General features: G+C 44.6%; 1 protein-coding gene across 1 annotated transcript in view; it reads right to left on the reverse strand.

Moving 5' to 3' along the window:
- Positions 1-10,990: 10,990 nt before the first annotated feature.
- T265_10023 (hypothetical protein) overlaps positions 10,991-22,804 on the reverse strand; it is a gene marked incomplete at both ends in the record, with an annotated part of 36,148 nt that continues 24,334 nt past the window's right edge. Inside the window, 6 exons of the mRNA XM_009176268.1 lie at positions 10,991-11,204; positions 12,897-12,985; positions 14,851-15,100; positions 17,424-17,629; positions 18,712-18,937; positions 20,421-20,599. Of these exons, the coding sequence (XP_009174532.1) occupies positions 11,118-11,204; positions 12,897-12,985; positions 14,851-15,100; positions 17,424-17,629; positions 18,712-18,937; positions 20,421-20,599 (1,037 nt within the window). The remainder of the gene's footprint in view (positions 11,205-12,896; positions 12,986-14,850; positions 15,101-17,423; positions 17,630-18,711; positions 18,938-20,420; positions 20,600-22,804) is intronic.

Below are 22,804 nucleotides of genomic sequence, written 5' to 3' on the forward strand. Positions count from 1 at the left end.
AGCTCCCTAGTAAACTTGTTAATAAGAATAAACGGGTTGTTAAATACAGATAATATCTGATTGTACGATGACCAGGAGCATAGGATACCTTGGTGGTGTAACTAAGCCGGGCGGCGGGAGAACATGGGCGTAGATAACGGCCAAGCCTTAGATGCTGCAGGATAGAAAATACTAGTCTCAGCTTGTGTTATTGAGTGGGCCTTCTAAGGCTTTACTGATGTCAGGGGGATAAGTGAGGGGCCTAAAAATGGAGAATTAAGTGAAGAGTGGGTGCACATTCGGCTGCAAATGTAAACTCGATGGTCGCTTCCACTGAAATCCGTGCCAGCCTGGACAGTTTTACACGAGTGGCCACCGGCGAAAACGGCTTTCTTTGTATGGGCATTAGATGTTGTACGTCTGAAATTTTGAAAGCAGCCTCCAAAATCGAGCTGGGTTAGCAGAAACAAGAAGCGCACAAGGTATTCGTGCATAAAATAGCGAGCATCACGGAGCATGCTGTCACTAACAATTAATTTGGGCGAACTGGATAAAGCCTGGGCACAGGACGGAACCATCAGCAGTTAGCCAATCGAGGTAGGGGTGCCATGGGCCAGGTGTAAATACCGGATGATGAAAGACGGACCAGATAGGTGAAAGGTAGCGAGAAAAAAGATGTGAATTTTTGGTCAGTAGTGGATTTCTGATAGAACGGACTTTTATTTATTTTGGGTTGTGCAAACTTTCGGGATCACCGGGCTGAGATGGACTTGAAAGAATTATTGAATGAAAGACGTCAGGTGTGCTAGGGAAAGGCAAGCGATGCATATGGAGGCTATAGTAAGCGTGATATTGATGTGTTTAAGATAAAGGGAGCCTGCGTTGACTAGAAGAGCAGAAATTTTTATAGAGTGCTAAGTGTTTACGGATGGTGGTTGGTGAGCCGAAGTGGAGACGGAATGGAGTGCTCGGGCGATTTCGTATTGTTAGGCGAGTTAGAGCAAGTTCAGCAGTGAAGTTAGAGGGCTTGGGCACAATTTGATGAAGTTAAGGACAACGTACGGATAGCAATGCAGGTGGTAGCGGGACGCAACATTCCCCGGTATCAAAAGTAAACGCAAAGCTCGTGACAGTTGGGCATAGGTCAGGTGCAGCAGGCCACTATAAGCAGTCTTATCAGTGGCGTATATGGGCGGTAAATTACAAAAGCAGCTCAACAGGAATCGCTATACTGAGGTCACACAAGACAGACCAGCAGAGTATACGTATGTTCAAAAGGAAAGTTGTGGACGAGAAATAAGAAGTATTACTTAAAGGGGATAGAAAAATGAGCCAGATATTGGCTTTAGTGTTGAAGTGTGTGTGGTAAATGTATATCCGAAATGAGCTCATTTTAAGTGGCACGAAATGATTAGGTTTTTGGATACAGGACAAAGGGCAGATGTAGGGTGCGGGGGAACCAACGGTGCAGCCGAAATTCCAAGGCCACTTTGAGACTGAACAGTTACTCTCTGGGCTAGCATTTTCGGGGAAGTGGGTTCCGTATGATGGGTCTCAGTTAAGGTCACAGGTGACGGAATTGATTTCACAGGTGGCTTTGGAGGAGTTGAATGCTGTGGAGAAGTAAGTCTCCACCAATACGGAGATCGGGCAACAGGAAGCCAAGCAACCTTGGTGGTGTATCCAGGCAGGTGCCAGTAGTAGGTAAATGCGGTAAAAAGTAACGTGATGTGAAGAACTGCTGAAGTTTGTGGACGATAAGATTTCTGGGTGAAAGTTCGCGTTTGTTGGGGTCAGTGCGATATACAGGCAAGTTTTGACAGGGGATATCTGAGTTTGAGGAAACACTTTGAGTAGAGAGTTAAGGTTTGAAGTCCCTTTGCAGCAGCAGACCTGAAGCAGCTGTAGTTTCTATCACCATCAAGGGACGCCTCGATTCGGGGGTGGAAGGTGCCAGGGTTATTGTGTCATTCGAATATTTTGTTTGCGTTATTGGGTTGTGGTGGCGAACAGAGCAGACATCGCTAGGTGCCGGGACCCATAAATTGAAGGAGATTCAAGCCCCAGAGCAATTGTATGGGGTTTGAAGTCGACCAGCCTGTTCGTTTGCCAAATTAAAACACAAAAGTGTTGAGGACTTGAGCAAGAGTTAGTGTCATGGTAGGAAGAATTAGGGGATGCCACGTCATCTTCCTTATTGTTGAGGATGGTTGAAGGCCTGATAGAGTAAGGGCTCAGATTATGATGGGTCAGATTCTCAAGTAAGCTGGGGTGAAACTTTAGGAGTGTTACAATTCTCTACATTTGAGTGCTTACGACCAGGCATGTAAGAGTGAATGATAGATGGTCACAATGGATGACGAGGGATGTATCGTATCAAAGCAATTGTCCTGATCAGATTGCAGGGGACAAAAGGCTTCATTCATCTAGTTTTGAGGAGCGGATCCTTTTTTGGGGCGCATTATCAACTTTGAATTTTCAGTAATGTGCGAGCTGCCTCGAGCATGCTTGTGTAGAGTATGTTGGCTGGGAGTGGCCTATGAAACCAGTATCCGACAGGCACCATGCCAGGTTCCGAAATGTAACAACGTTGGACAGCATATGGATGGTTGCTCCCCAAGCAGCCATTGGGCTTTACAGGAGCGGCTCTGCATGACACAAGCAGGTAAAGAGGTGACATTTTACAACCCAGTAGAATCCGGTCGCCTGCTTTAAACTAGAACTGAGTTTTGAGGTAAGAGGTGCGAATAAATCTCTCACACAGTTGTGCCATTCGGGGCTGACGGCTATTCTAGAGATGATAAACCGCATTCTGAATCAAATGTCGGATTACTAGCAATAAGTTTCAGCGCATCAAATCTGGAACATTCCGATTATTTTGAAGTATTAAGAAGTGACCATGCGCCTTTAATCTCAGTTGACAGAAACTCCTATCCACCCCTTGGTTGGTGTTTTACGGTAATTCTGACCAGGATGGCTGCGGAGTTATAACAGTCTACAAGCCAGACCAATACATCAAAGCAGTAGCACAGTTGAGAGAGCGGTCCTAAAATGGCCTGGAAAGAATTCTGTCGTTTAGATATTAAACGAAATCTTTGCTTCTTGGAGTAGTCGAGTTTTTCATCGTGGTAAACTATCTTGGCTGATAGCTTTTTCGATGGAGGATTGCATTCGCATTCGGGCCGGCAGGTAGGAAAATAGCTTCAGTGTCACGTGCACACTGACCTCGTGGGCGCGTCTGGAGGTCCCTACCCAACGGGCAGGGCTTGGTGTCAGTGAAGTGGCCGTGGTATGAAAACCGGCTTTGCGGATGCTACCTCTCAGCGTAGTCGGTCGGCAGGCCACACACGCCAGACGGAGCATTGTTCTTTGGTGTAGACCGCCACCTAGTTCGGGAACAAATGTCCTTCCTTACTTAGGTCCAAGTGTCTAAGGCTAGAGGTCGAATGCTGACTTACCATCAACTGTATTTATCCAGTTTGGTGAACCATGCAGCTGGTGACCTCGCGAGCTTTCGGTTCGCCTAGCAAGCGTTTGACTAACCTTGCAACCCTTCAGCAGTTAATGGGAGTGGTCTTCTAGACAGAGTACATCTTACAAAGGTATGAGACAAAGTACTCACAATTTCGGAAACTTTTAGACTGCAATAATATGGCTACTAATAACACACTGTTTTTCGCCTTGCGGAGATCGTTTGGATAGTACTTTAATTTTGGTGTCGGTTTGCCTAAATGCATAGAGAACGTGAGTACATACGGCAAACCACAAGAAAAACAATCTGCACTGTGCGTATGCCTTTAAAACGTTCGTTTGCGATCACAAGATTGTTATTTGTCACGTTTTCGAAATATGACGACAAGCGCCGTGCATGAATAAGCAGCCATCTACATGTGATGTAGATAACATTTTGTCGGTCCAAGTAAAACTCCATGAAGTGGCAGAATACATCGGTGCCTGCTTCAGCCGTGTACATTCTCCCCTCATGAATAATCTATTATCTTCCGGCGTTTACAGGACATCGTAAACTTGGATGCCAAGCGCGGCATGAATTGCCTTACCTGAATTCTCTTGGAGAATTGGACTCTTTTGTGTGCTTCCTGCACTCCTTCCATATGGCATTTGTTACGTTATACGGCGAAACTTGTCAAGTTCGTCTTCACTGAAATCGAGCATTCCCCACCTCTGCGTTAACTATTCAGCCAATATAAGAGCATGGTGAGTGATCAGCGCTACATCTGGAGCATCAAGATGGATAAAATGAAAACGCGTTTGTGGACTTTCAATTGTGTGCTCAGAGGTGACAAGCAGCTGGGCTATTTTCACGTACGTCAAGCCAAAAGTGGGGAAAGCTCTATGCAACTTAATTTTGTGCAAATTTTTTCCAGATTGTGCAGTCGAATCACGAGATAGAAACCACTTTGTCCAATTTCCAAATGAGCCAATATCTCCCAGGCCGACTTCAGGGCGTGTCAATTAATTGTGCTTCCAGCTTTACCTGGTCGTCGGGCTACCTTTGGAAACACATTTTGCAAGTTTGAACCATAACATGAATGCCGAATGGTAGCAGCAAGACCGATTGCAGTGCACGTTAAGTGTCTTCATTACATCACCTGGTGGGTGTTCACACGTTCAACGTTCCTACTAGTAAAATAATACTAACGATACCGGATACAGCGCCGGATAAACAACTGCAAATTATCGAAGTGATGCGAAGATACATTTGTGCAGTTCTTTTCATTATGCTGTGGTTGAAGTACCGGCCTTACCAGAGCACCCTAACCAAGCACCCGCGTACTCACATAATCTTCTCTGCAGCGAGGTTGATCCGAACTATTTTGAAAATGACTGGAGTCTGACTCCCAAGTACCAAACCTCAATCAGAAATTAAGAACTACCATTTAAGCACCTCTATTTAGCTTCAACTTTGGTCGCTTCCAATAATAAGTTAGCCTCGATATAACCGGGCCAATGTGCAAACCGTCCAAAGTGGGATCAGTCTAAAAGTTGATAAGTTAGCCTGTAAAACACTAGGTATTTCCAGCGTTCGCAGAAGATTAAATTTTTAAACGATTTCCCTTTAGAGTCATCGACGTCTGCGGAAACTGAGAAACAGAATGACTATCCATAACGATTGTATAGGCATAAGTTGCAAACGGTGGTTTTACAATTTTCAGCCGCGCATTTGAAGGAGAACAGCAGTTGCCAGAAGCAGCCAAAGTATGGCACAACGCACACGGTTATTATACAGAAGGGGCAGCGTCGGCTATGATTCCCGAGAACCCTTTGTTCTCTGCAAAGAAATCGGGCTTACTGAGGTTTATTATTCCACAGGGACTGCACCCCCGCCTGAGTACTTGAAGACTGTGAAAAGTACCATAATACTGCTTTGCTACCTGTCAAGTTGCGTATTGCCACGCTAAAGCCCACTGATGGAAATGCACTGAGGTGGCTTAACTGCTATGCATCCAGCAACAACCTAAGAGAAATTTTCATCATAAAATGTGAAACAGGTTGAATATTCCAATCGTTTGAACGCGAACGCGTTCACAAAACAATTATGGGTCGGGGTCTCGACATCGGGTCGGCATGTACCTAAAGGTTAAAGTAAAAATTAGATGAGCAGCGAAGATTGTTTGGTGGAATGAAAGAACGTGGGGACGAGTATGATTGATTGTCTGCGCGTCCAAGGACGCATGTGAATGGATGTTGTGGGACGTACTATAGGGCTATTGTGGGGCTCGGAAGGTTGATTTGGGTAACACCGTACAGGGTTTCGCAGATGTATGACGAAGGCTTCGGCAGTAGTCGAGCAATAATGCTGGATTTACATGGGCAGTCTTGTGGCGTTTTTGTACCCTTATTTTACTTCCACTATAACACTACGTATTTCATCAATTGCATAATCATTTTTTGTTTGAATACGAATAACTACGAAAACGCTCACTTGTACAATTTCACAGAATACAAGAGTGGTCACGTGCTTCGACCCTCTCTTCTGATTTCGCTCGCGCTTGCAGCGGTCATTCGCGAGTCTCATGTACTAACTCTGGTACCAAAACATTTTAGACCATCTTCGGAATCCATTATATGTGGGAACTGTTCAGAAGAAGACCTCTGGACCAACATTATTGGATTATTGTTTATTCGCTGACCTGGGCCAACGACGGACTATTTTAAAGCGAACAATTGTTAGTGAGTCTGTTCCATCTTACCTCTTTATTTTTGTATACCCAACCTAGCATTATTATTTTTATTTCTTTGCCACACACTCCCGGTACACTGACTTATTAGGTAGCCAGACCACTATAAATTTGATGAGCCCGAGTATTTATAGATATTTTTGAAAGCTTTTTATTTCCAGTCGTCGTAATTTCGTTTCTTTTGTCCGGTAATTATGGAGGCGGATTCAGCTGATTTAATCGAGAATGCTATTAGCATACGTTTACCAGACTACAATCCACCCAAACCCAGGGTATGGTTTAACCAGGTGGAGACCGTTTTTGCTACCCGACACATCCCTTCCCAAGTCACCCGGTTTTCCTATGTTGTCCAGCATCTTCCTTGTGATGTAGCAACAGAAGTTGAAGATCTGTTGTAAGACATTCCTAAGGAAAATCCGTATGACGCCCTTCGAGCGGCCGTTACAAGTAGGACAGACAAATCAGAAAATAAAATGCTACGAGATATATTCACCACTGTCGAACTTGGGGACAGATCGCCATCACAAATGCTCCGCCACATGCGCAGTCTCCTCTAACTGCTCCAAGCAGTGGTCATCAACGAAAGCGCTGATGACGTGGGACGTGGAGGGTGGAAGAGTGTCGATCCATAGTTGGGCCATGATTTCCGCCGCTAGCTTACGGCCGCAGAGGAGACTGCGCATGTGGCGGAGCATTTGTGATGGCGATCTGTCCCCAAGTTCGACAGTGGTGAATATATCTCGTAGCATTTTATTTTCTGATTTGTCTGTCCTACTTGTAACGGCCGCTCGAAGGGCGTCATACGGATTTTCCTTAGGAATGTCTTACAACAGATCTTCAACTTCTGTTGCTACATCACAAGGAAGATGCTGGACAACATAGGAAAACCGGGTGACTTGGGAAGGGATGTGTCGGGTAGCAAAAACGGTCTCCACCTGGTTAAACCATACCCTGGGTTTGGGTGGATTGTAGTCTGGTAAACGTATGCTAATAGCATTCTCGATTAAATCAGCTGAATCCGCCTCCATAATTACCGGACAAAAGAAACGAAATTACGACGACTGGAAATAAAAAGCTTTCAAAAATATCTATAAATACTCGGGCTCATCAAATTTATAGTGGTCTGGCTACCTAATAAGTCAGTGTACCGGGAGTGTGTGGCAAAGAAATAAAAATAATAATGCTAGGTTGGGTATACAAAAATAAAGAGGTAAGATGGAACAGACTCACTAACAATTGTTCGCTTTAAAATAGTCCGTCGTTGGCCCAGGTCATCGAATAGTCCGTCGTTGGCCCAGGTCAGCGAATAAACAATAATCCAATTATGTTGGTCCAGAGGTCTTCTTCTGAACAGTTCCCACATATAATAGATTCCGAAGATGGTCTAAAATGTTTTGGTACCAGAGTTAGTACATGAGACTCGCGAATGACCGCTGCAAGCGCGAGCGAAATCAGAAGAGAGGGTCGAAGCACGTGACCACTCTTGTATTCTGTGAAATTGTACAAGTGAGCGTTTTCGTAGTTATTCGTATTCAAACAAAAAATGATTATGCAATTGATGAAATACGTAGTGTTATAATGGAAGTAAAATAAGGGTACAAAACTCCACAAGCATAAGAGTACTGGGCCTCCTTTTATTCCCGGTACGCACAAGGATGCCTCTCCGTAGTAATCAATGCATCATTCTTCGTTTTTTATTCCATCAAAATTTTGCCTTTGTCGAACACTGCCTCTGTGTTAAGACCTGTCTACCTAAGTGCTCTTAATTCCCAAAGTTCAACCAAATACGGTTAAAAACTGTAACTCTTCCTGTTATATATCCATGTTTGAAGCAGCATGACCTCGCATGGTACTCAGAAGTAACAGTAGCAGTGGTTGAACACCTGTTTGTGTGCGGAGTTTTTACGAGGCGATCAAAAGATTATGTTCTTGATTCGGGCAAACCCATACACGCCTAGTTCACCCCATCCTAATCCCCTATGAAAAGAGCAGACTAATCCACAACGCCGAGTGCGCAAAATCCTGTAGAGAAGCATGCGGGCGCTCCGAGAATTCATAATTAGGTTAGATAGTACACAGATTTCCACCGCTTGTTCAGCACTAGCGCCCTATTGGTGGATAGCTGACATACTGCTCGAAGGAAGCACAGTGGCTGAGATACCACCAGGTTGCTTAAGTCTGGATTGGAGCAGCCGAGGTGGGTTCGTGCCCCAACCATTGGATTATCTCAAGCTCTAATTCGTCGAAACTTACCCAACCGCCCAATTGAATAGATTTATCCACCACAACTGGCCGGTCTGCAAGCATGAATGTGAATTAAATCCAACATGGTCTAGTGGCGGCAACTAAAACTTTGCAGTTGTGAGCCACATGCGAAACTGTGCGGCAAGGAGGGTTTCACCCCTCAGCAACGCGCAGGTTCATTAACTGAAACTACCAGCCCATCCTTTGAGTGGGTTGTGGAGCTCAACAACTTCTCACTCCTGTTATGTCGCGCCTAGTTGGCAATTGACGGGTTGGTGTGCCGATTTAAAGTGGTGATGGTTCAGCTTTACGAACTGAAGCCGTTTGGATAATATGCAGAGGCCACACGACTTATCGCGTCGTCAGTTGCGTTATAAGGTACATGAGGTCAAGCAATAAAATGGCTGCCTGTGAAGACGACACTGGCTTCTGTGTAATAGCAACTCCAATGTCGAAACGCATTCGAAAAAACGAGATGACAGCGTGNGCCTTCCAATTTTATCAAAAGACCGTTGGATGCGTACTCCATTTAGAGCACGCGTTGTTTCAGGCTTCTCGGCTGATCAAGGGACAGCTTCTTGTTCGCCATGTTCAGTCCAACCTCAAACCAGATAATTAAACTAAGAGAATACAAGCAGGAAGATTAAGCGAATGTGCAACCGACCATGACCACAAAACTCAGGAATCGAAGAACACCGACTGAAATAAGGCTCACATGCTCATCAGTGTTGCTAAGTGATATCAGGGGGCTGTTACCACGAGAAGTTCTGTAGGCATCTTCATATATTCTCGACACGACGGCACCAGGGTTTGTCGGACGGTTTCACGTCCTTACGTGAACCTCTTTAGAGAAACCTCGTGCTGCTACCTGACTTACATCTGCTAAGCTTACTCTATACTTCTTGCAATCAAGCATCCGAATTACCGCATATTCCCTTTGTTTTTTGCAATCTTATGGCAGGATATCAAGCGATTCGGGCCGCTAATAGCAAATGTTGGACCGCATACATTCGAGTAACACAGAGTTGAACTTGGGCAACTAGCTGGGCTTTGATGGCTTGGTGTCATAACGCGTTCAAGCCATACTTACCGTCCAGGAGTATCTGTGTCATAACCCGTGCGACTGTTTGACACGCCGATCGTTTACCATTCTGAATGGATGGGAATGATGCTGTTTTCGCAGACCAGAGAGCAACCCCAGTAAATAAGAGACGGTGCATTAACGCATGGGCGAGGGACAGAGCTTGGTGAAAGGAAAAGTTCTCCACGTGTAATAACGGTATTTTTCCCAACTCAGTTCTTGGTATGAAGCTTCCAAACTAGCGTTCCCGTCAAAATAAACACCACAGGTGCAAATGGCGTGCTAACGCACAAAACCAGGTTAGTCCGTCGTTTATAGTGTGCAGCGACAACATTCTGGAAATTCTGACGCCTTCTGGACGCCACAGTCAGAAGACACAGGACCATGATTGGCTGATGGGTTCAAACTTTCGGCCAATAAGGGGCCACCTCGGCGCTCGACCGGAAAGCAGCCTCACCTTTTGGTCAATCGCGTGCGGCACAGGCCTCTTCGCCGTAAGAGCAACCACCTGCGAGCGGTATTCCGCGTAATATCACGTCGGATTGTCGACGACTGCTGGTAGCCGCCAGTGTACACCAAGTAATTCACCAATATAAATATCAGAAATCTCGTGCGCACTAATAACGAACACTGTTCTTTCTCAGCCCTGTTTTCAGCGAGTTCTGAATTTGGCTACCTCTGCTACTTGTCGCCTACTGATGTTCCGTGTTTTACCGTAGAAAATGATTATTACTCGGGGTTATGCGACAATTTTTCGAGCGCACAAGTAGAGTTGATCCTAGACTATCTCTAGCTATCCACACGTGCACTGCATAAAATCTGATGAGGTTACGCATCCAGGTAAGTTGGACAGTATTCGTATAATCGCCGGTGTTTTGGTGACAGATTCTACTGACAATCGAATGAGCACTTGGGAAGTGAAATAATATGTGGCTCCAACCGAACGCGTACCCATCTATCAGTTGTCACCGTTGAAGTACGCCGCTGAATTCCGTTGAATGTAGCCGGAAGTGAACAAAGTAATGAGTGGCATTACGACTGCATCTAAGTACGTCTGCTGAAAGAAGCATGCTCCATCAGTCCCCATTGCAAATTTTCATAGTCCCAGTTCTTGATGTATCACCAGACCGACGCCCGGTTGTCCAGTCAACTCAGAGCGCTCCGCTCCTCTTTTGGAAATACAGTAGATCAGCTGTTTGGTTTTAACAGTACTGTGTCCGGGAGGAGTAACAGTGAAGCAGCGAGTAGAATTTGATCCCAGATTTTGCTCACTACCATGAATGAGTTAATATTGCTTCCGCAAAAGCGCCTGATATATTTCCCGGAGAAAATTGATCTATACTCGAGCTTGTCTGAGCACAATGCAATGAGTGTGTGCACATACATATCCTGATCAGTTATTTGTACTGCATTCAAATCGACATAGAGCAGACAGTTTAGCCCCGAAAATAGGTGATTGATAATATAAAGGTCTCAGATCACCCTTGTACTAAGTATCACATTACGCTGTTAAAGTACATAAGAATACAAAACACGATGGTTTGAAAATCAAATAAAGTTATTCTATGTACATATTTGTGATAGCTCTTCTGCCACACAATTACCAACTATGGTTAGGACAGTATATCTGCACCCTCTTGTCTTTGGACCAGATTGTAGTATACGCCTCGTTTTGCCATTAGAGCCTGGTGAGTCCCTTCCTGACAAAGCGGAGTGAAAACAGAGGACAACATCAGATGGGCTGATTTAGTGGGCAACAAAAAATAATCAGGTTTTAATGATACGATTCTTGGTTTCCTTCTGCAAGTACAGTAAATTAACGGAAAAGCCTAGAAGTACTCAGTAGACGTACCCGCCCGACTTAGAACCATCGGGACGTTGCGGATTCCACTCCGCAAGCTCCAGATGAGGATTGCAACAGTTCATCAGTTGACTGAGGACAGCTAGTCAGAAGCGTCGCAGTTAGATGTTAGAGATGTTCCCGACTAGAATAAAACGGTGCTCTTCAGCCCTCCAGTGTAGGTTGGTTTCGCTTGCAAGATGGAGTCATTATGTTCGTGGGACCTGCGGCGTTGACGATTCCAAACACATACGAGACAGTGGATCGGTGATTTCCAGGTTTGCAGAATAAATCGACTCCACTTTGAAGATGAAACTGATTATAGTATCATAGTCATTAAACCATAGATAACCTGCTCACAAAGTTACACGAGCCTTCCGTCCGAAAAGTCAACGCGACCACGTGATGTAGGCTGCATGACTTAAGAATGTGTGGCGCTGTCTTGCCTTTGTCCAAGTTAATCACGCTGCTGTCCAACCGCTGTGTTGTCGAACTGTTTAGTTTTCAACTACGAATTGCGAACAACTACGTTGCGAGCTCGAATCACCTTTGAGATTCACGGGATGGGCACTGCTGATAGATCTCACTGGGGATGAACCAATTGTACAGTGTTTCTCAGCTTTTCTGAATACGTTTTCTACGCCCGCAGGATAAAATCTCGGCATGAAAAGGCTCGCTAGCAACATCTTGAACAGTGAGAATACAGTCAAACCTCTCAGCAAGCCTCCGCCAGGGAAGTTCAACAGCAAGCAGTCCCCGCTAGTTTTCTGTAGGATTTCTATCTCTGGACCGGTTGCCTCATACCTGTCTAAGCACTTCCAAACACTTCCGCCAAGCGGTATTTTTCTTCTTCTTCTTCCGCAGGAAAGGCGACGAAACTGGTGACCTTAGCTGGGTGATGAGTGAGAGTTCAGTGGTGAGAAGATACTATTGTTACTCCCGCATTAAGTTTGCCTTCGTATTGCAGCAGACTTCTTACACTCCAGCGTCCTATCCCCAGCTCACCTAGTTGGGTGAGCATTGCTTATCATCTGACAGTGATCTATCACATGTTCTTTATGGATTATTTATCGATTTTATTGAACGACCCCTCCAGTGTTCATGGAGTCAGAGGCGGTCTCTTGAATTCGAGTGAGCTATAGGTAAAGCCCTGTCCGCTAGTAGGCAGCCGAATTCTACTGGAGTCGCTGGTCTCAAAGAATTGAGAAACGTTTGTGTGGCAGAATTCAGTACCGCACAGGTAACCTAGGAGTTATCCGAACCTAAAACGAAAAGCAACACCAAGGTTGCAACCAGTAATCGCTTTCTACGATGGCCATGCGTCACATTACCAAGTACAATTCAGGTCAACGAATAATTCAAACGGGTTCTGTTCGAAATGAAATCCAGAATGGTGATGAATACAGAATAAACTCAGCAAGAATGGATATAAATCCTCGAGATCATTACTAATCAGCTTTTAAAAAAGTAGTTCCCCAAATTTTCGGGGGCACTGCCCCCGAAGAGCATCCAAATAGCTCCTCTTTCCTGGTAATCAAGCTCTGACACTTACCTCAGCTACTTTTCCGTGTGACATTACGATAATCCAGTCTGCACCACGAACTGTGGACAACCGATGTGCAATGACCAAGACGGTGCGACCTGAAAGATGCAGATAAGAACGAACAAGTTGTCCTCTGGTTTTGAGAAGTGTAGAAGAACTAGTGACTGGCGCGCCTAACGGAAATGTCACAAAAGAGGAACGCTGTAGAATTCATTGCGCATCTTGACCCCTTATAAAGATGTGGCTGAAAATGGAGACAAAATGGGGACATATCTATGAATCCAGGCACTTTTGTTCCCCAATTCCTACCCATCTCGAGAAACATTTAGGTGAATATTCATATCCAAGCAAAGTCGATAGATCCCACAGTGAGCTCACATGCACCATGGAACATTGTTTCTAAATGAAGGGAGTCTTGACACTGGACCAAGCGTAACGGTTGATCTAACAACACAGTAACCCTTGACACTACTAGTGTAATGCAAGATGCTTTCGAATACCAACTTATTTATCTTGAAGCACAAACATGGCGGTTACGAGATATNATGCACCATGGAACATTGTTTCTAAATGAAAGGAGTCTTGACACTGGACCAAGCGTAACGGTTGATCTAACAACACAGTAACCCTTGACACTACTAGTGTAATGCAAGATGCTTTCGAATACCAACTTATTTATCTTGAAGCACAAACATGGCGGTTACGAGATATCATCCTCAGATGTACTCTGGGGCCTTATTGGGCATTGTTTGAATACCTGCCAAACAGCCCACGCATTTCCAAATCAACCTTTGATCAGATTTCTGAGCGGCGTTATTAACGGAACTGACCTGCTTCATTCGCAAGTTAACGACATTACACCAGTTCCAGACTGACCTATCAAACTCACGCTCCGTACCGATAACAATAGCAGCAATAACAATAATAATACTACATTCAGGGCAACCTGCCGTGACGTAAGACGTGGTACTGCGACGTTGGGCAGATCGTGAGAACAAATAATAACCAACTAAGGGTGGGCTACCGGTTCCAGTTCTGAGCCATCAGTCTATTACAATTATCACCTTCGGACTTCCTTCAAGGGATTAACGAAATTTAGCCCTGCGGTTGCTGCTCTCATGCGTTTGTGATATCTGACCTTCAGTTTTTCATTTCCAGGGAAGCTCTGTGAGACAATCGCTGATATGGCATTCTTGATACGCAAACGTCGCGTCTTGGTGCTGCAAGAAAGGCCCGATGACACACAACGTTCACGTTAGCTATCGGCAATGGAGCTAACTAGCAACTGGACAAGATACAGCACCACCATCTGTGAATTACACATCACACCCTCATGTGGTGTGGTATGGCCTGGCTTCTAAAGTGACGACTGCAGGTGGTTGGAATTATATCCAATACTGCGGTTTTGTGGGGAAAGGGTCGTGCACATGAACGAACTGCCTTTATGCATGACAGATAGGTAGTCAAAGTTATTGGCTTCATGAACCACGCCATACACTTGTGGGGTCTTAACTTTTTGAAGGACGCTACATAAAACAGACATAAAACACAAGCTCCGGAAAAACTATTGATGCAAAAATATGTGGTCATTATACAACCAAGAACGTACAAAAGAGGTGGGTAGGAAGGGGACTTCCACCCTTTATGAACGAAAACAAAGAAATAGGCTTGAAAATAAACCGATATGCGACAGTTAGTACTTGTGGAAGATATCATTGCCTCAAACCGGACGGGAAAACGGATGGTTGCCTGAATTTTTACACTTTTACCATTCCTGCTAAATCGGAAGAAAATGCATGGCTAGAGAAAGATGGTACGAAGGTAGATAAGTAACAAGAACCCCGAGGAAATGAGATATCGATAACAGTTGAATGCCGAACATGTCAAACACGTCTGAATAAATAATCGAAAAATTGACGGTAAGGAGATAAACCGAATGCCAACTGTATTCAAAATAACTTACCCTTCATAACGGTTTTGAGGGCTCCCTGAACCTGCGCTTCGGACTCGGCATCGAGCGCTGAGGTAGCTTCGTCCAATATAAGAAAAGGGGAATTCTTAAGTATTACACGCGCAATGGCGATTCTCTGACGCTGACCCCCGCTTAAACCAGCAACAGAGTCGGAACCTTGTCCAACTCGAGTTTCATAGCCATTGGGCAGCTGATTCATTATAAAGTCATGAGCGTTGGCCAGGCGGGCAGCCTCTTCCACCTAAGTAAAGGGGAATTTACGTCAAACATTTAGGTATAAAAAATACGAGCATGAATATCCAAGGACTGAGACGCTGGGTCACTTAGGACATGTTTTATAGCATGGCTCGGAGAAACGTAACATTGGTTCGCGCAATTGCGAAAGACCGATCACAGACTCACTTGTCTCTCTAATTCTTCATTAAATCATAGTTGTGAAGAACGATTCAACCTTAACCTGAGAGTCCACCCTATCCAATAGGCCTGTTGAGCCCAAATAGCTCAGTGTTTCAGGCGCCAGTTTACGGGCCGCAAGGTCCGTGTTTCGAATCCAACCTCGACTGCTCCTGTATAGACTTGGAAAGCCTGGTAGTATCCCTGCATCCGTGTTCAATTACGTTGGCATAACAGCTAGGCACCTATAAAGTGCTACATCCGAACGATTTTTGAGTTGATTTGTTGGAGTAATAGTCTCTCCTTGGTACATACAAAGTCGCCGGGCTTTTTCAGAGTCGCAATAGTAACCGCCATCCAACACTTCAGTAAAACTGAGGAAAGTTTAGAATCCAAACAATCCCCAGTGTTCTGCAAAAGACTGAACTGAGAAACGCTGAACCGTACTTGGATTGCTGTTTTAGGAAACGAGATCGTTCACATTGAAGGAGAAAGTTATCAAACAATTAGCAGCCTTGCGATGAGAGTTGCCAGTGACTCAAAGTTACCGATGAACAGCATATGACGCAGGCGAGAATGAGTGTATCTCAATCTCAATCCGCAAATCTACTAAACATGATCTACAAATAAATGAAGTAGAGAAAAGGACAATCTACATGTTTGTCTCTGACCAGCTTCATAAGCATTAGATGTCCTTGGTAGACCTCCAATTTCCTAGTTGTTGCCACTGAGCTGTGGGTCGAAATTTCAAACTAAAAGCTCTGATGAATTTCTGTGTTAACGTGAGAGAGGTCCCCGAAGAAACACACCTACATAGTGCACTCCCATATCATGAGGAACAAGTAGACGAATTCTCCAAAGATAGTAGTCATAATGGTGATAGGCGTCTAAAAAGCCGCCATATTGAACATGGATGCTTGACTCCTACACTACCAGGATTGTGGCAACCTAGTTCGGCAGAAAAAAAGTAAAAACTCAGCATCGTCATCACTAGCGGAGAACACTGGTGCATCACTGCCGTAAACCAAGTCAAATAATCCGAATGAATCCTTAGAGCGGAACGAAAAATGAGATAGGGAGGGGACCTTAGACAAGCCTACCACAAACATCCGAGCTCCCTACACCTCCAACGCTAAGTCAGTCAACCAGCTGGGTTCCATATCTTTCAGTGTCTCCAGCCAAACACAGGGAAGCCCACATGGACTCCATCCTTAATAACGAACAGCACCAACAGCACCTAAGTTTTCCGTACCATCATTCTCTCGTGGCATGTTCGCTTTCGAATCGGTCACGGGGAACAACACCACTCTCGGCAAGCACAGGTAACAAATGACCCAGTCATTTAAGCTCACAGTGTTCGATGCAACTGAGCGAAGTACTGTCTGCTTCAATAAGTACGCGTTGCCTGATCAGGCACCTCATTCCAAATTTCTGGATCCAGATACAGTTGAGTCTTGAAGACATCTCATACCCCCGCCCGAAGTTGCCCCGCAGCCGTACAATACATCTCGCACCGTAGTTTGACATCGCGTCGTTTGAGATCGAGTGATACGACTCTTTGCTACCACAAGTGGCGCAAATCGACAAAACCAATTCTGACCTTTAACATTCGTGTGCTGACTTCGTCTTCCACACTACCGTCAGGACTGATTCAACGTCCGAGATACAGATAGTGTTCCAGAACTTCCAGTGTCACTCCTCGAATTCTTATAAGCAATTTCAAAGACTGTGAGCCTCGTAACATGATTTGTGGGCACGAAGCTCATGACGAAGGACAGGATGACCTTAGTCAGCTGTCTTAGCCATCCTTGCGCTTCTCGCTCTTTTTCAAAGATGAGAACAATGCCGTCTCCGTATTTCCGGTTGACAATATTCATGCTGTTGTTTAGGAGGCCCCTCAGTGTGTGTCTCACCACTTTATCAATGACGAAACCAAACAAAAGTGGAGAGAGTGGACAACCTTATTCGACACCACCATTTGTGGGAAAGTTTTTAGAGAGGTCCTCATACGTGCTCACGCGCCCACAAGTATATGAATACAAACAGCACAGGACAAAGCATCCATGTATAACTTTTATTGCACAAGCTGTTTAGATTCATAAAGTTCGTCTGGTTGCGGAACATCCTATTTGGTTGAAAAGCGAAAGCGACGGTAGAAAAGGTCTGCTCACCTGTTGATCTGTGGCATCAGGCTTTCCAAGGCGAATATTTTCCCGAATAGATGTGTTAAATATCTGTGGTTCTTGACTGATGTAACCAACAAGTTGGCCACGCAAAGAGGAAAGCGAAAAACCCCGTAGGTCATGGCTGCCCAGAGTGACTCGACCTGATGACGGATTGTAGAACCGTTCGATCAGCGAGACCACAGTGGATTTACCTGAAACCCAACGTGAAATGACTGGTAAACACAGTCGACTGAAAGTGCCAATGGGTAATAATTGAGAATGAAGAATGTGAAGGGATACCATGGGGAAAATCTCAAACGTTTTAACAGTTTGGAAAAATGTGTTGCCGTCGAGGAGCTGGCCGTTTCCTGGTCATGTTTCGACTGCCGGTATCAATTTGGCCACCTCTGTCTGTTTTACTAAGGAGCCTGATCTGATCGGCCTAATGCTACACCGAGTAGATAGGCGACTAACTGCTAGCATCTATTTAAGTCGAGACACCAAACTCGATCTCAGGAACGAGAACTTGGAAAACTGATAGCAACTGGGAAAAGCTGTATTGATGTACTTTACAGACTCTTATTGGCAAGCAGCTGATGGTGCTCCTGTAGAAAATAGGGCTGGTAAACGCTCTTACCTCAGTGGCACTCAATGTCTTTGTATGATAATCTAAACTCAAGGGAAACACCCCACAACCACACATGAAATGTCTCCACGTTCCCACAGTGGCTGCTTCCATCTCAAGAGGAAGTATCAAAATAGCACCAGCAAATCATTCACATATCCACCGGCGCGCATTCGAAATCAGTAGACTGGTTGAACGTCTCATCCTTCTCATGAGCGTGATCAAATTCAGTGGAACAGAAGCCGGAAAATGCAACAGTAGCTATTTTTAGAGTAACGGGGTTTAAATTATTTTTCATTGTGCATTCAAGGACAAATTCCCAACTTTATATCCAGTAGTGATATAAAACAACTACTCTCCATGTCTGTTCTAAAAGAAATCGCACTCAATGATAGTTTCCGAACGGTTTCCATCATCCACTGCCTTATCCAGATATGAATATTCCTATCCGACCTTGGACATCTTGCTATCAGCCAGTCACATCACAGCGAGTCAATGAGTCAGACCAATCAGTCGAGTTAACACACAGAAAGCTTGGTTTGAGCAAAACCTCATTATGAAAATGTGCCTCACGATGTTGTTACACGGCAAAGCACATTGAATATTATCATAAATTGCCACCTGGCACGGGTGTACTACTACACTAAGTCGCTAAACAGTGAAACGTACCTGCACCCGACTGTCCGACAAGAGCGACGACATTTCCAGCGGGAATGGACAGGTTGAGTTCGTCCAAAACAACGGCCTCCGGTCGGGTAGGATATGCAAACCGTACGGCGTCAAACTGGAGGTCAGGAGCGTGGCCTGGTTGAGACCACTGCTCGTAGAGTTTGTCTGAGGTAAACGACTGCGTGCGTTGAGGAAGAAGTTCGGTGCGGCTGGAGTCATGCAAAACCTGTCCGGTAAACAATGAAAAACAGAAGGAAGAGTGCAAAGACTGAATTGTGCTATGCGTATCGTTATGCGCGACAAGTTTTCAATGAAATGGCTCGATTAGCTTTTGTTTAAAGGCATACATGCATCATAAGACAGCTGTTTATGCGCGACAAGTTTTCAATGAAATGGCCCGATTAGCTTTTGTTTAAAGGACAGCTGTCGTTCCCTGAACGCACTCGAAGTGTGTTCCTCCACAGATTCGAATTCCAGCGATATTTCCACAGTCTGTCTGCACACTCTACAGACCACTATGGTCGCATCCTCATGGTTAAATGCATAGACCTGTTTTTTCACGTCCAGCTGTGGCACCCTTTTGGTGCCTAGCTGCCATGCCACCAGAAGGGAACACGAAGGCTGGGATCCTGCCAGGTTGCTGAAGCCAGACAGGGGAAAGCGGATAGGCAGAAATCGGGTTTGAAAAACGGACCTTCCGGTCAGTAAATTCGCGCTCTAACCACTTGGTCCATCTCGCATAGACCTGGTTTGCTACAGGCCTATTTTTCCGCTTCGTGGAGTAAACGTGAATAAGCTGGGCAAATCCTTACGGAACAATGGATACGTCTTAGCGGAAACTACAGACTGTGAATCCAGTGAACGTGTGTAGATACATGGCAATGCAGTCATTTGGCTAGGTTTCTATTTACCGACCATGTGCATTTTAACAGCGCGGAAAAAACAGGCCAAGTGACGGCTGTTTTCCCACTCACCTCAGCTGAAGGTCACGTAAAGTACATAGTATGCACAGTAATAAATTACCAATAGAGTTGAAAAACTCAAGCTCATACGCAGAAATTAGCAGTATGTAGTCAGGTATTCACAGACACCCATCCTATGGTGTTGGTCAGTGAAATCCAATGCGCGAAACCCTATGACAGACAGGAGTTTCAAGCCAACCAGAATGGAAAATTTAGCTATATTAGCTAACCGATTTGCGAGTGTCTCAATAACAAACAATTCAGCACCGCAGGGACTTCGGTATTTTGGATCCGTCCGTTTAACTGCTTCTAAAGAGGATCTTCGGTTACTAAAGATGATGGTATCCGATCTGTCAATGATGTCTGCAATGGCAAGGTAAGTACCGCGGACGAAAAAAAAATGGTAAGCTATGATCACGGCTTCTGACGACCACGGCTATCGCGATTTGCGATACGTGAACCAAAGAAGATGCATTTCAGCACCAAATTCACTCTGCCTGTCATTAGTGAGACGTCGAGTAAAACGGTAAATTGAAGGTTACACTGTTACTTCCTGGTTCAAAACTACGGTTATTGAAGACTAGCGGTAAGAGAAGTGTGTTAAGGTGTTCGGGTAGCCATTCAGTGACAGAACAAGGCACTATGCAAGCGAAAGATGGCAGATTTATTGTTGTCTATGCAAGACGGACACAAACAACTCAGAATGATAAGCGATCTGGTGCGGAAGTCCTTTGGCCAGGAACTCACCCCAAAAATCCTATTTAGAGCCGTACTACCACGCAGCACCTGGCTGAACAGCAGGGATAGTTGCGCCATCGAACGCTGAATTGTTTGTGTGGTAACCAAAAAAGCCATGAGTTGTCCGGATTTAAGTTCATCACGGTAGATCAGATGACCACCGACATATAGCACGCCAAGCACAACACCTGATGGTGAAAAGGAGTAGTGTTACACGGTCCTAAGATATAAACAGAAACATTTGGCGTCGGAACTGAGTGCAAAACGAATACGCTAGAGAAGTATAACGGAAAAGTTGCACACACCATATGAGAAATGCACTGTAAGATGAAATTCGTGGCGACACAAATCGGATTACGGCCGAATACAATGTGTCCACTATTTATAACATTTTGTCTATTAGCAAGGCAGACACGAGTACTCGTTCAGTTAGATGGAAAAGAGTTGTCAGTGCAGCGAATCAGTGGGGAAGTCACTAGTTACGAGACAACAGACGCCACGCCATCATAAAAATGAAGTGAGACCTGATGAGTCCGATAAAACTTTTCCTTCGCATGAAACACGAAACACAGTGGCCGCTATAGAAGACCAAATCAGCGGAAAGGCCGAAAAGAACAGGAGTTCATGTGAAAGCTTCTCAAATAGCTGCTACATAGGGATAGCCTCGTATTTAAGGGCAACTCAACTGTAAGCCTACTGGTGGGCAACCAGACACAAGGACAGCTTGCGGACGAAAACGTCGTACCGTCCTGTCATGCTGAAATCGCTTTCAGTAGGAGATATTTTTCTTTCCGATGGAAGATAGGTAAAAGCTTGCGATCTGCAACCATTCACATTTTCATTCAATGAGATGTACAGGATGTACATGAGTGGTAAGAACGAAGCTAGAGAATGCACTAATACTTGACCTTTACATTGTGACTGTTTTGGCCATTAGGAAATTGTTCTCAGAGCTTCATGAGGGATGATGAATAAGGAACCTAGAGAGTGATGAGGACGTATGGAAAATTCATGTCGGTGCTCATATGAACGAAATAGATGGATTCATTGTGAATGGTCTGTCACAGAAAGGATAAACCATTTGGTTACAGCTCAGTCAACTTAAAGGAACAGGTCAAATGTGTGTTTTATTCGGTCATGCTAGCACCGATGTAAGCTGGTTCTAAATACAAGTTTAAATAAACCATTTGGTTACAGCTCAGTCAACTTGAAGGAACAGGTCAAATGTGCGTTTTATTCGGTCATGCTAGCGCCGATGTAAGCTGGTTCTACATACAAGTTTAACTGAGCCAATTTAACAGTACAGCCAACATTTTGAACTGCCACAAGTAGGGCATAGTGTTTTCTCATCTACACAATGTTCATCAAGTGGAGATACCTGTTTGAAAAAACCTGGAATAAGACATCATACTGAAGAAGGCAGTGAGAAATTTAACGGATAGGCATATGACTACGAAGCAATACCGAAGTTGAATGGCCTTGACAAGTTAGATTAATATATCCTGCTCCATGACATACGCTAAGCAGTCGCCCGCAGTATTGGATCAAACAATAGGCATAGACAACAGTAAGTACATTGTTGTGATTATTCACTGTCATCAGTGTGATCAGAGTTGTGCGGCAAACTAGAACGATCCCGGGGCATCCACAGGTGATTGCCTGCAGGAATCTGTCGTAGATCGGACCTAATTCGGGCAAACCTAAATTGCTTGTTACTTACAAGTGTTCTATAGTCGGTCTGAAACGAATTGAGACCTAAAAAAGCTACGAAAAACTCGTTTTCATAAACCTTGTAAGGTCGTACTAGAAAGAAAAGTAGCTATAACGGTTAAGTAACGGAACTTCTACTTTCCCGGTGCAAACGGTAAGTAATGTGGGGCTGTTGAAGTTTTCCTCCATAGATCTATCCACTTCTCTCGTTCTGGGCATTTCGGTCATCATCCTATATATTTAGATCCAAACAGCATGTGCACCCACAATGCTTCCATTGCTATGTCACTCTTTACTAAGATAAACCACTTTGATTTACCGGCTAAACACGGAGTTCGTTGAAGGAATGATAAATTAAATCACCCTGCTGTTATAGACTGGTATGAAGGGATGATGTAAGCGAAGTTCACGAACAAACTGACGATCGCCTCATGTGTAGTAGTGAGGTGAGTAGTACTCACTTCATTTTGATCAGTCTAGCCAAATGAAAGAGATCTCATGAGGAAGTCTCACAAGAAACCGTCAATCACCCGTGCAGTAGTTGTTTCGTTGTTTCCGCCTGAGTATTGTCCAGTAAAGGATGAAATATCAAAAACTCGAACACCATGGAGATTGGGTGAAAATTGTCTATCCGACTTGGTTTAAATGAATGTTTCGTACAGTTGCATAACGTACAAAAATCG

The sequence above is a fragment of the Opisthorchis viverrini genome (genome assembly GCF_000715545.1).
Source record: "Opisthorchis viverrini unplaced genomic scaffold opera_v5_323, whole genome shotgun sequence".
Lineage (NCBI taxonomy): Eukaryota > Metazoa > Platyhelminthes > Trematoda > Opisthorchiida > Opisthorchiidae > Opisthorchis > Opisthorchis viverrini.